Source organism: Corapipo altera, unplaced genomic scaffold, assembly GCF_003945725.1.
Source record: "Corapipo altera isolate COAL_440 unplaced genomic scaffold, ASM394572v1 98, whole genome shotgun sequence".
In the NCBI taxonomy this organism is placed as follows: domain Eukaryota; kingdom Metazoa; phylum Chordata; class Aves; order Passeriformes; family Pipridae; genus Corapipo; species Corapipo altera.
In genome coordinates this window covers 3020036-3034029 of record NW_020884914.1, presented here as the reverse complement: position 1 = coordinate 3034029, position 13994 = coordinate 3020036, and the positions used below count along the sequence as shown (strand labels likewise).

Sequence of the window (13994 nt, the reverse complement as noted above, 5' to 3'; positions counted from 1 at the left end):
GCTGAGCACTGAATACCTTATTCAGATCTACACTAGTCCTACCCAGACAATCGGGTAGGAGCCTTTTCCAAAACAGGTTCAGGTTTTTGTGCCCCTTCCAACTGAACCACGGCATTTTAAACACCAACCCTTCTGATGACAGAACACAATTTAACTTTTACAGAAACTGGAGTTCAATTATTAATAGTGGACTTCCAGATCCCAGTGCTAAGGCACAGAATTTGGTTGAGAGGATGCCATGAGCTTCCACTTCCACCTGGCACTGCCACTACATGCACTGAGAGCCACCCTTTGAGGCTCCCAGGCTGGGTGCAGGTTGAAGAGTCACCCCAGCAGAGCCTCCCAGCTGCTCTGCCCTGACATGAGGGACACTGCCAGGGCTTTCCCAGAGCCACCCCAGTGCCGTCTCCTGCCACTTCCAGGGGCAAATGGGGCAGCAGGAAAAGAATCACAGGTTTTCTGCAATGCCTCTGGTGAATTTGTAGTTTTAGAGGCAGAGGCTAATAAATAGGTAAGGGAACACAAAAAAACCTGAAGGCAAGTTCTCTTTAAGGATAACTGTACAACTATTGAAAAATACATGTATGAAATGTTAAAATTCATTTACTTTGCAGAATTTGGCTTTTAAGAAAGCTTCTAAAGAATTCTGTGTACAAAGATGCTGTTTTCATGGAAAACCACAGCTGTTCCAGGACATCATCTGGTAACCAGCTCCTAACCTAAATGTGCACATACAACTCAAGATTAAAACTGTTCCACAATCTATCTGAAATCAGCCCCAACTTTCCTTCCTGTGCCAATTCCATCCTGCTTTTCTGTAGAAAGTGCTTCATCTGCACTATTTGGTCAGAACAAATTTCATAAATATTGCTTAGTAACTTCCATATGAGATATTGTCAAGAGCTATTAAAAAATATGCAAGATATCTTTTAATTCCTCTCACAGATCAGATAAAAAAATATATTACTGTGTAATATACATTATGCAACACTTTTGGATATAAGTAATCAGGAGCATCACGTCTGAAAGGGATAATTAAAAAGAAAATTATAATTAAAAGGAAAAGAATCCTGATTTAAACCTTGGCAGTTCCCATCTGACCAGCTGTTTTGAGAAAATATCTATATCAGTTTGGATCAATGCAGATTAATTTTGCAGTTATTCTAGCAGAGGTGACAAAACCAAAACCCTCACAAGTAGAAGTGACAGATTTCAGTTCTTAGGTGATAAAAACTGCCTAACTAATTTAATACTTCTATAATTTCAAGCAACATCCTCTTTAATGTTGCACATTGCTTGTCTTCTAAAATATTACCAGGTTCCTGCTGATGCAAGTGATTCAGGCACAGCCTCCAGAGCATTTTGGCAATTTCACCTCATAAGTACACAACAGCCCAATTTTGTTAACTCAGCTTTATACCCTCTAAGACCAATTTCTGTCATCTTCTACATTAGATTCAGAGCAGTATTTATTCTCCACAGCACATAACATCATCTGCAGGAGCACAATTATCAGTGCAGCAAGTCCTCTTGCACATTCTCCTGGAACATCTGAAAATCATTGCTTAAAAAAGGCACGATGGGATTAGCAAAAAAACAATATTCTCCTTCAAGAAACATATAGAATAGAAAACTTACTTGTGCAAGGTTTGAAAGGGCCTGTCATTTTTCTCTGGTTGTCCATAGCAGCTCGTCCTGGCCTCGGGAATGAAGGAGTGCTTTTCCAGCATGGCTGAGGCAGCAGTGGCAATGACCCCAAGGCCGTCCCGCACCCGAGCTTCTAAACTGTAGTCCCACTCATCGTAAGCTGCTGAAATGAGTCCTGAAGGAAACTCCTTGGGAGTGATTTCTGTGTTACCACTAACCAGGCTGGGAACTATCCAAAAGAAATCATAGCCAGTAAGGCCCAGGGAGCGAGCCTCGTCCAGAATGTAGACGGCTTCATCCTTGGAGCAGTAGAGCAGGATGACAGAGGAATGGATTTTCTTCAGCTGAATTTGAGTCTTGGCATCATCTCCAAAGGCAGTATCAAGTATGATGACGTTCTGCATGTCCCAGCCCACAAAACTATTTTCCACAGTGGTCTTAATGACATTGATGAAATCTCGGTATCCAGGGAAAGTGGTGGTCACCAGAGAGAACACGTGCCAGTCATAATCCTGCATGATCTTCAGCATGATAATGGCTTCTTGCTGGATGGAAGCCCCAAACTGGAAGAACGTGGACATCACATCCTAGAACACCAAACACAGCAAAAGATGGGTAATTTGGTACAAGTCCGAAGGGAACAGAATCTCTGATTCTTCTGCTCTCTTGTTCTACCATGGCTACCACACTTCCTTTGCATTCCAATAACTTTCTGTGACTTATCTGTATCACTACTAAGCCACACATATCATAAGTACTACATATTATTTCATACAGCATAAGGACAGAGGTGCTGCTTATTTTAACAACATCTATCAGAAATAGGCAGCACAATATATTTTGTTGGCACTAAATTTACAAACATTTCCATTGGTCTATTTTTACTAAGTTGCTGTGAGATCTACATTTATTTTTGAATTTTACGTTTGACACTGACATAGAATTATTAGAGTGCCAAATATACACAGGAAGCTGCATAAGTCTTTATTTTTATTTTACTTCAGTATTTATTCCTGACCAGTAGCAACAACTTATGTGCATTATTTTCAGATACAGAAAGCAAGAACTCCTGGTGAAACAAAAGCTTATGATTTAAAAGTAAGATATGAATCATTTAAGGTTTCTTTTGCAGGCTTCAGAGGAAAGACACATACAGTGCATTTAATTTAAAGAGTTTTATGAACATGCTCGCAAGCTGCTATCCTATTTTACACTTGCAGGGTAACAGAAACAGATTAATTGATTTAAGTTTCCTGGCAAGGTGGTGTTAAACATACAAATATTAGTGAGAGTGGTAACTCAGCTCTGCAAGTTCTGTAAATCTGTTCCAGGTAAACTATGTTTTTTTTAATAGAAGATGAGGAGTGTTATTACTTTCCGAGTGTTAAGAAGCTGACACCTGGATTTTATAAAGCTTGACAGTAATAAAAGTCTTACAACTTGTGCCAGACCATGAAGACTAATATTGAAGGTACAAAATACACAGTGCTGGTGGGAATGAAATCATCTGCCATGGTACCTCAGAGATGACATTCGGAATGCCAGTGCCAGATTTGAAGTGGTTTTGGGTTAAATACAAATGTTATAAAGTTCATTTTGGAGAAGAATTGAATTAGGAAGATTTGGTTTCTGAATGCTTTTAGGAGCTATTTCCTGGTGACCTGCACTAGATACTTAAAAACAAGCAAACGAGCTTTTTATCTGGGGACATTTATGGCTAAAGAAACCCAGCACACAGAAAATCTGCTCAGAGTCAGCATTTAATAATTTAATTACTGATATACTATTACAAAGTAAATTAGATATCTAGAGAAAATGCCATGAATCCAACTTTGCTGCAACTTCCTAATTGAACATAAAAAATATTGTAATGCAAAGTCAATCACTTCAGTTATCTTCTCCAGCTCTTATCTAATCCAGGTTTCTATTTGTGAAATATCCTGTAAAACGATTTACAGTAAATTAAATAGATTAGATACACCATATCCTTTAATTCTCCCTCATTTCTGAATGTGGTTCATGGCTACTAATGCAGTGGAATAATTCTTTCAAACAATACATACACCTTGGTCCTCCATGCATGACAAGGAACTTCTCCAATGAGGCAACTGAAGATGAAGTATTTGAGGGCAAAAAACAATGAACATGGACATCTCCAAGTGTGACCTTTCTAACAAGTAAATACAGATTTTTAACCTAGAGCAGTCCTTGACATCTTCCCTGGCAATGAACAACAGTCTTGTGCACAACACCCTGTGTCACCACTGCAGGAGCCTGACAACAAAAGAAAAGTACTAAAAATAAATCCTTTCTTTCTGTAAACATTTTGTTAGAAAAAACAGTTTATGAAAGGAGTTTCGACTAAACATTTCTGTAAAGGTCACACTCATATTTCAAGAATCCTTTTAATGTAATTCTGAATGTGAAGGCCAGTCTAAACCAGCCAATTAAGATCAATTTGGGATTGGAATGGTGAAAAATAACTGCTGTAATTATATGCTGAAAACAAGTTTGGGTTCAAGAAAAGTGGAGACACAAATATCACAAGCAAGATTCTCATCTGAAGAAATCCCATGTAACTGCACTGACTTCATTTGGTGCTTTTATGGAGCTGAAGACCTGACTGTGTGTGTTTACAATGAATCTGAAACAGATGGAAGATTACAAGCAAATTGCAGCCTTAGGAACTTCAGTAGATATTTAAATGCCTATAAGGAGAATATTCAAGGACATATCCATTAAACTGGGGGTAGGGAACGGGGAGGTTTTGTGAAGAAACAGTAAATAAATAAATAAAACTGTAACAAATTGAACTATCATATCCTTAAACATCTACAGAACTGTTCATTTAGGGTTTTTGTAAGCTCCACATTCTTCCCAAAAAGCATTATTATTCCTCTGCATTATAGAGACTTAAATTACATATGTGTAACAAAATACTAAGTTCTACTTTTCTATATTCAAATGCAAACCTGAGTGATGTTTGTATAAAACCAAAATTATTCAGTTATTTTCATTTAACTGTCATCTTGTCATCTATTCAGACATCCATCTAAATCATTGCTGAAGTAGGAATACAGATGTAATATCAGAGGTGTTTGAAATGCACACCAGAAATATGTTCTTTTTCTTTCCTCAGTGTTTCCAGCTCTTGAGATTATTGGTGGAGGATGCAAGGAAGTGGTGCCACTTATTAAGGGCAAGAAACATTTTACAGATGAATTCCACAGATAAATCTCAAAGCATGAAAATCGTTACACTGATATGAGCAAAAATTTAGTCATGGAAGTTGTGGAAATGATTAAGGTTTTATTTGATTTTTCTGCTTTAAATTCTTAGCTGGATTCTACCCCAGCACATGTGAACGAAAAACAGCAATGAAAAGGGAAAGAACAAATGCAAACTTTTTGTTTCTTTCTGTCTTGCACATGAACGTACAGTTTATGGCAAAACATCTCCCCATATGTTTCACACCAGAAGGATGGAATCCTCCAATTGCTTCTTGCTTAATGTTATCCTTGACTTCTGTACACAACATAAAATTCTGGCATTACAGGAGAAGGGCACTTCAATGTTCTCACACTTGTGCACAAAACAGAGCAGCTCTCTCTGCTGCTGTCATTTTACAGATTAATATATTAGAGTAAGTTGCTTTTTAATTAGTGTACTGAGTCTATAAATCTGTCACTGTTGTCAGAATTGCACATTTCACTTCCCTAGTTCCAACAAATTACAGGAATATTTCTCTCAAAACCTCATCCTCAGCTATTTTCATGACATCTTAGTTTCCAGGCTCTGGTTTTTCCCTGAGATCAGCGGGGTATATTCACAGCTGTTGTAACAGCTGAGCTAAGCCCTGACAGGACTTTGTGCCTACTATGGAAAAAGCTGCAAGAGTTGGTCAGTTAAGGTAAGAAACATTTGTTAAGTAGCATGCCTTTTGTTAAATGAAAATTAAATGCTAAACCAGAACAAAACAGGGGGCAACATGAGACCAAATCAATTTTCCACTTGGCAGACTCATCAAGGACAGTTATTTCACTGGTAAGACAATATTATGACAGGAAACAAAAACCAATACGAAACACCTTTAAAAGCAATCCAGAGTATGATTTTATTCAGCTAGCAACAATATTATTATGACAGGAGTATAAGTAGGACTTTAAAGTTATCTTAATTGTTTCATTCTTACTTACTCTCTATTTTCCACAGAGATCCAGCAAAAATCATTTTTCTCCTGTTTTACACCACATTCCATTCTTACAAAGATTTAAGGCATGTGGTGCCAGGTCTACATATACAGTACAAGCTGTTTCCTGTTTAATGAATTATAGTAGTTATTTGGCATTTTTATAAAGACTGGGGGAAAATGAAAGCCAGAGATTAGTCATGAATTTACCTGAATAATTCAGCATCACATCAAAAATATCCTGAAGAAAATTATTTGTACTGATCTCAGATATATGTTAAAACAAAAAATGCATCTTGCAGTGTGTTAACATGGTACCATTTTTCTTAAATTTTCTTGAAGTGATGTGTTGATCCCCTGGGAAACATGGAGTGAATTTGTGTTTCTCTGTCAGGAACATCCAGGCTTCAGCCACAGGATCTTCCTTTGTGGAAGGGCACAGATCCTTGCCAAACTTCCAGCAAATGCAAACTCTGAAGTGGAGGAACTGAAAGGGAAACCTTTCCCCCCAAGACACCCTGCACATTTCTGAATCCTTAAGTTATTAATTCCCCCTGTATTCATTAACAGCACAGAACACGCAATTCCCAACACAAACATCTCACTGAGGTGCCCAGGGAGAAAACTCCTCCATTATCACCATGGGAGCAATTTGGGGGAAATTATACACGATTTTGTGCTCTTGTACAAAGCATAGCAACATGTGAGGGTGGAAGTAATTTACTCATTTTTATAAAAAAGCAGAAAATACTTGCCTGCCAAGGACCTGACCTGTCACCTCACACATGGCAAAACTGTGTCCAACCTGTTCCCCTGTCCAGCAACACCTGGACCCCCAGTGCCAGCCCTCCCAAGGTAGGGGCTTTCTGAGAGAGCAGAAAAAAGGATGGAAATTTCTTTCCTCTCTAATTTAACTGGTGCAAATGCACAGCCACCAAATGTATAAAGGTCAACTAAAAGGACAAAACGAGGCCTTACTTTTTATTTTAAAAGTTTGCTCTAGGAGAGGAATACTGAAGTTAGAAAAGGGCAGTAGCAAGCAAGGGAGTACATTATGGCTCTCCAACATCTGACATGTCCCCTTTTATTATTTCAAGGAATAAATATCAGAGAAACATGATTTCAAAAGGTCAGCACTGGCTTAATCAAGCATGTTCTTTCCCATTTCCAGAGGGAGTCTGCAGGAATTCATTTTTACAAAGACTTCTGTATTTTCAGGTCATGGTTTTATCCCAAGAATTTTGCTAGGTAACAGGTTTCATAGGTTTTTTCTTCTCTTTAATATATCCATTTAGTTTTATACTATCTCCTTGGCTTATACTGGCCTGCTACAAGAGCTGAAATCTGTCACTAGATCTGTACTAGAATGGCAAGAAAAAAACTACAAAGGAATGAGAACAGGGTTTCTACAGATCATTGCAGAGTCCCCTGGTTTTTGATCTTTTACATTCTTCCAATAACAGTTGTCATGTCTAATGGAAGCAACTCAACAGGTCATTGCAGTGAAACAACCTAATTATGGAAGACAACTAGTTTTGCACAGAGCTCATGAACCATTCCCTGGGCTGGAACTCACCATCTGGGTTTTCATCACATCTGGTTTTTCTTTCACAGATTGTTCAAACATTGGAAATTGTGCTATCTTAGTCCATGCTCCTGTTCACCAGGACAGGAGAGTGAAAAATGCTTTTGAAGGCTGAAAGGATACCAAGCCTCTGATCAGCAGGGATGAAAGATTTATTGATGAGATGTCTCTTTTCTAGATAGATTTCAGATTCCACAGTTACAGAAATGTCTTACACTGTAAATATTTTAATGAGGAAGGGAAAATATTGTGGTTCTATGAAAAGGTAGCATGGAGCTGGCTGTACCATAGCTATTTGAACAAGTAACAGTTACTGTGCAGCTTTTAGGGCCAAAAAAAATCCCAACATATGAAGCAGAATACTGGTGTCTGCAAGGAATATAAGAGAAAATAAAGAGTATTTTCAGAAAAATTGTATTTGCTTTGTATGTTCAAATATTTCTTGAATATAAATCACTGACTCTTTAAGAATTGCTGGATCATGTGGTTCCGTACATCAGTGTAATCATTATTATCCTGAAATATTTTTCCTTTATGGGATTAGTATGAAAGCTTCATTTCCTCTCAGTATTTCACCATGAAAATAAATATTGAAAAATGTGTGTGACCTAACAGATAAGGTACCAAGGAAGACAGATTTTATGCCATATATTATAGCTATCATCTCTCTTCTGCCCCTTGTCATGACTGAGATAAATGGTTTGCCATTTTTTAATTTAGATTTTTTTCATGGTTTCTACAAGCAGTGTCCTTGTGCTTTATTCATGTAATTAGCCAGCACTAAACTGATGTAAGTAAATAGTCTCTTCAGGAGCCCAAGAATATCTCATTTTCCATAGGAAAATGACTTTAAATTAGCCATGCAGCACATCTTTCACCTCAAAGAACACCTGAGTTCACATGGAGAGCTCTTGAGTCTGTCCTTTCAGTGAAACTTCTTCAAGCAGTTGTTGTGAATGATGGGAGAGCAATCAGGAAAATTAATGACTTTCCAAAGACAGGGAAGGCAACTCCTGTGAAGTTACTGGTGAAAGTAACTGGCTTTTTCCTGTGTGGAAACATCCATCTGCCAACAATTCACATTTGAGACACCACAACAAAGTTTTGGTGACAGCATTAAAAAATAATGGGGTACTGCTCCTGTTCTCCCTGTGGCAACCTGAGAAGGTTTAGAAAAAACTGATGATGACCTGTTCTGAACAGGTCACCTACTTGGCTGAGAAAAATAAACAATGAAATGATGCTGTAAAATGAGGCAGAAAGAAACCCAAACCATCCTTTTACTGCAAAACTATCAAAATGCACTTGCTGAAAAGAGGAAAGCCCAGGTGTATTTTCAGGAAAAAAAATATAAATCATCTTTTAGACTCATCAAAACCTATTCACTGGGTAACAGAAATAAAAAGCATTCAGAGAGCATCAGTGAGCTTGTGAATTAGCCCAGTGAAAGGCCAAGGCTCAGGAAATCCAGCAGGGTTAGACACAGACGTTTGAAGAAAGGAAAAGTCTAGATAACCTTCCTCTCCTAGTACAGGCAGCTCATTGTAACCCACATAATTCACCTCTAGAAATAAAATACCACAAGAACATAGGAAGGATGAAGGACACCGGCCAAATGAGCCACATGGGTTTCTGGAAAATAAATAAAACTCTTGGTATATAGACTATCCATCCCTACTATCCCACTTCTCTTGTATTCCACTGGGGCTTTATTTACCAGTGTTCCCTTTGGTTCATATCAGGATTGAGACACTCTGTGTATTTTCCTACCAAAACAACATGCTGGGCTATGGGGAGCTTCTCACCTTCCTCAGCTTTAGGTCTGTGACTACAGAGAATTATCTATCACATCAATTAGTTCATTTAATTTGAACCACATCTGCTCCCACAAGGCCATCAGGGATGAGTTTCCCTTGATTCATGGGCAATTTGTGGAACTCCAACAGATATAAAATCCAAGCATTTAGGTAAGAGTACGTTATATTATTTCTTGGAGCAGACAGCTAGTTCTAATTATAAATTTTGAAAACAATCCTGCTGTACCAGCCATGCTAACTCAAATCAACCCTGTATACGGGATTAAACTGTCTGGTTTCAAAATGAGTCCCTGATAGCCAGGTTTTGGTAAAGGCAGATGGATCTCTGACACAAAGGAAGATTCTCAAATTTCCAAGCAACTCAAAAAAAAAAAAAAAGTGAAGTTTGCTAATCTGTATTTTTAAAATTTTTAGTAAATAAAATTTCATTCTAATACTTGAGTCTTACATATTTTACTGCCCCAAATGGTTATGTCATTAGTCTTTAAAAAGTGCAATGGTCACATTTTGTCTGATTACCAGCTTTTTACAGCACCAGCCTAACTTGTTTTCTTTTCAAAATAAGTCACCCAAATCGACTTCACGCTACAGAATGTGCTAGAATCCAATTTATTTGACAAGTTTTTGAGTATCTGCTAAATTGAAATATATAGGTTTGCTAATATTCTTTCAGTTTAATAGCAATATTTTAGCTGAGTAAAATCTGATGTGTTTATTATTGCTGTGCAATCAAAAACTGTAAGTTGTTTGAATGGCTTATGGAAATTTTCAAGAATCAATGCTATGCAATAATTCATCCCTGGGACAAATTTTCATTCCAGCTATTTGGTATTTAGCACACCAAGCATTTCATTTAATTATAGGATGAAGTCACATTGTCATTTTGATCTATATTGTATATCCCAACCTATAGGAAAATTTGCTTAGAGCAAGGATTTAGAGTAGTTGAGGATAAGTATGATTCTCTGTTCAAATCTTCCATCTTATCTTGTACAAGTATTGCACAAGAAAATCCTGCAATAACAAACCACTTACAGCTCACGCATCAACAAAATCCATGAAAGGGTTTTCATACAGTTTTTGCCATTAGGACCTTTAAAACCAACACCATCCAATCTTGCTAATCCTGTAAACAGAATCATACTTACCCACAATAACATTTTAATATGCTATGGCCAAGGATTCAGCATTAAATCCAAAATCAGTAACAATCTATGGTTTAACAGCAGTTGAATCAAGCCAAACAGGCTGTTTACTTATAGTTTGTATTGTATGTGTGCATAAATGCCATACACTATATAGAAAGATAAGCATAATTGAATACCAATAAAAATGCCTTAAGACATCATCTTATCTGAAAACATTTGGCCTCAACTGAATGCTAAAACACTTCTCATTTGTGTTGAGGATGAGAAGCCAGAAAACCATTAACTAAGTCATTTCCATACATCTCCACTTAACAAGTAAAAATGAAGGTAACAAACAACCTCCTCCTCCACCCCCTTTCACCAAATGGTGAGTATAAAACATTAAGCAAATAAAAGAAATATAAATCCAATTTAGTTTTCTACTGTGTTCTTGTAACTACGTGCTTTTCCTTTATGAGCCAGAACTCTTGGACTGGCACCTCTGTGTACCTGCTCGAGTAGCACTGGACAGAAGGGAGAATTCCAACAAGAGTCTACCTGGGGAGGACAAACAGACAGACAGGAAGGGAATTTTTTAAGAGGGAGGCTGAACAGAGTTCAAGGAGCCATTCAGAGCAGCTTTCCATGGCAACAGAGATTTATGGGATATATTTAAGTATCAGAGGAAGCTGATGATGAGAGATTCAAGATTCTTGACCTTTTCAGGAAAACATGCATTTTGGTTCCTCAGGTGGTTTGGGTGCTAAACAAGAAGAGCTGCAAACCTGACTCACCTGCTTTGGGAAAGCAGATTCACAAAACCCTCATATAATTTGCCCAAAGCAAACATGCTTTCAAGTTCTCCTAGCAGTGTTTCAATGTATTCACTGTGCTCCTCTGCTCTTATGCACAATCAGTGGATCTGAAGAAGAGACCAACTCAAGGGAAATTCCATTTATGCTTATCCTTTATATTCTCCTCTTTAGGCACCATCTTTGGCCTCTGGGCAAAGCTACAGCTGTTCTTCTGCTATGCTAACAAAAATTACATGCTTTCTGAAAGTGAGGGAACGGCCCATCAACAAATATCTTTTTCCATTGTACGTTTAATAGCAGCAGGTCAGAAGCAAATTCAGTTACAAAATTTCTGATATGTGATCTACATCAGTACTTACATATCACCCTGCTCAAGAGTGATATCTAAGACTGATTATTCTTAGAATTAATCCTACTGATAAGAAGGTGGTGCAAAATACACAAACAGCGAATGATACTTCACTGGTACTCACTGCAGAGCTTTTGAGTAATCACAAGAGAAACTACATTTGTGTTAAAGTAGCTACAGAGACTCCAGTGCTCAGAGCTCCTGCATCCACACCAAAAGGAACACAGGAAAAATGTGGAATTTAGATATAGGCAGACACAGAAATTTTCCCCATCCAGATAAGGACATAAGCATTGCATTTTGGTGATGGATGGATGGTAAGGTAATATAACAGAAAAGTGCAGACAAAAAAACCTCTGAGGCACCTACTCATTCTGACTCTACCCACACTGTTCCACACCTTTGACTTAAATCTGCATTTTCTTTCTGGCAATGTCTTTAAGGATGCATCGACTTATTTAGTTGCAAAAATATCACACATCAAGAGATTTGCCAAGCATTATTCCCATGAGCAAATAATATTCTAGGCAGAAAAGCTTTAACAACATATATTCAAATTACTGAGATTTTACACGGGTAGTAAAACTATTTCTCCTTGTGAAATAGCTCAGCTTAAGCTACTTTTCCTTAGTTACGCAGAGGCAAAACATCTTTAAGCATGGTTCTGATTTACAGTAAATATCAGAGATAAAACATCAAGAAAGGAAATGTTCAAAATGCTGTTTATCTCTTACAATGCACAGTAATTCTTTCTAGAAATTATTACAGATTTGACAGTCACACCAGATACAGTAAATACTGCAGTGCTATAGCAAATTGAGTGTCTCATTTCCAGCTATAAAAAACCCCCATGTTTGTACAATGTTCAGTACAATGTTCAGTGAAGAGATTGGAAGATATCTTCCTTAACCTTTATAGTTTGAAGAGACATGATAATCCTTGTTCTGAACACAAATAAGTGTTTTTATTAAAGAAACTTATTCATGGGTTGATGTTTTTAATGCCTGACATTTTTATTAGCTGCATTTGACAACACAATGCAAATACTGTTTGCCTACATAAGTACAACACCACACAGATCAATGATTTTCATAGCTTCCTCTGAAAAAATGAAATTAAACTTCAGAGCTTTTCTAACCTAGGTATGAAATACACAAAGTTTTTAACTAATCTTGGTATAGATTACAACAGGTAATAGATTTCTTCAATTATCCATAATTCAACTAAATTGTGCCATCTCATCCAAGTTCAATGGGAGCTCAGGATGCTGCTCAGTAGCCTCCAAAGGTGGGTAGATTTATGCAGAAAGGAGCATTTGCACAAATGTGAGATTTTGGCTATGCCCATTTTATTTTTGCTACTCTTTGTGTCCTCAGAAAAGAGTTTCATACTCAGTTAACTGAAGTAGATTGTCTACAAATACAAAGTGGTGGTCCTTGCTCATTTTCATTAACAGAATTTTTCATCCAACAGATTTAGATGCCAATCCTTTGGGTTCCTTTGAAAAAGAAAAAAAGCCTTTTGTGGAAGGTGGCTAACAAACAAAACACCTGTCCTTACAAGTTGTTAAGTGCTTTTGGTTCCACGCATAAAAGATGTTGCATTCCAGAGACCTTATGTAACAAAGCTTGTTAAGAAATTTGCAGTTTAGATTTCCCTGTAACAGGCACAAGGGAATGTGCTTTGCCTTAAGCTAGTGTATCTTGATTTGTCTCTGTGTCCCCCAGTGCCACACTCTAGAACAGTGCTAAGTTTACATAGTACAAGATTGCTCTTCTTTTGCAGGTCCTTTAGAAATAACCCACAGACCTCCTGGTGTCCAAAATCCAGCCTGAAAAACATTGAGTTGAAAGCAGCAACCCAGCCATTTCCATCTGATACTTGCTGTTCACGGCAGGTGTATTATTTCACTATGGTTAAACATCTTGTTAAGTATTTTAGGATTGATCCTCAAACCTGTGACAGCTTACTGTGATATGGTGCATCACCAAAAAGGAAGAGATAAAGCTGTGACCTCAGTCTTTGCAATATATTCCACCAAAACTCCTGGAATATGGATGAAATGTGGAAGAACAGAAGACTTCACATCTCTCACTAGACAGCTCTGTCACTACTTTCCATATAAGCAACATGACTTCAAGTTTGCCACATGATGATACTTCATGTTACATTAACAGACAATTAAAAAAAGATAAATAATTAATCTGAACCAAACCTCCACCTTTTGTGCAAGGAATATGGTCCTGTGGGGCAAGCAGGGATTGTCCTGTGTTCAGGGGCAGATACAGCTCATTTTAAGGAGAAGACTGTTGGTTTTTCAAACCCCTACTAAATAAGGCAGCCTTCCTGCACAGTATGTATTGAAAATTGGGAGAGAGAAGAAAATCTATGGCGTGTTTCTTGACATGCTCCATTCTACAGAAAGTTGAACTGCTCAAATACATGAAGTTCTTAAGGAGATGGAT

The 13994-nt window shown here is 37.6% G+C and overlaps 1 protein-coding gene across 3 annotated transcripts in view; it reads right to left on the bottom strand.

Moving 5' to 3' along the window:
* GRIN2A (glutamate ionotropic receptor NMDA type subunit 2A) overlaps window positions 1-13994 on the bottom strand; it is a 173897-nt gene that overhangs the window by 76121 nt on the left and 83782 nt on the right. For all 3 annotated transcript variants that reach the window (XM_027654956.1, XM_027654957.1, XM_027654958.1), the window contains exon 4: window positions 1639-2234. In XM_027654956.1, coding sequence (XP_027510757.1) covers window positions 1639-2234 — 596 coding nt within the window. The remainder of the gene's footprint in view (window positions 1-1638; window positions 2235-13994) is intronic.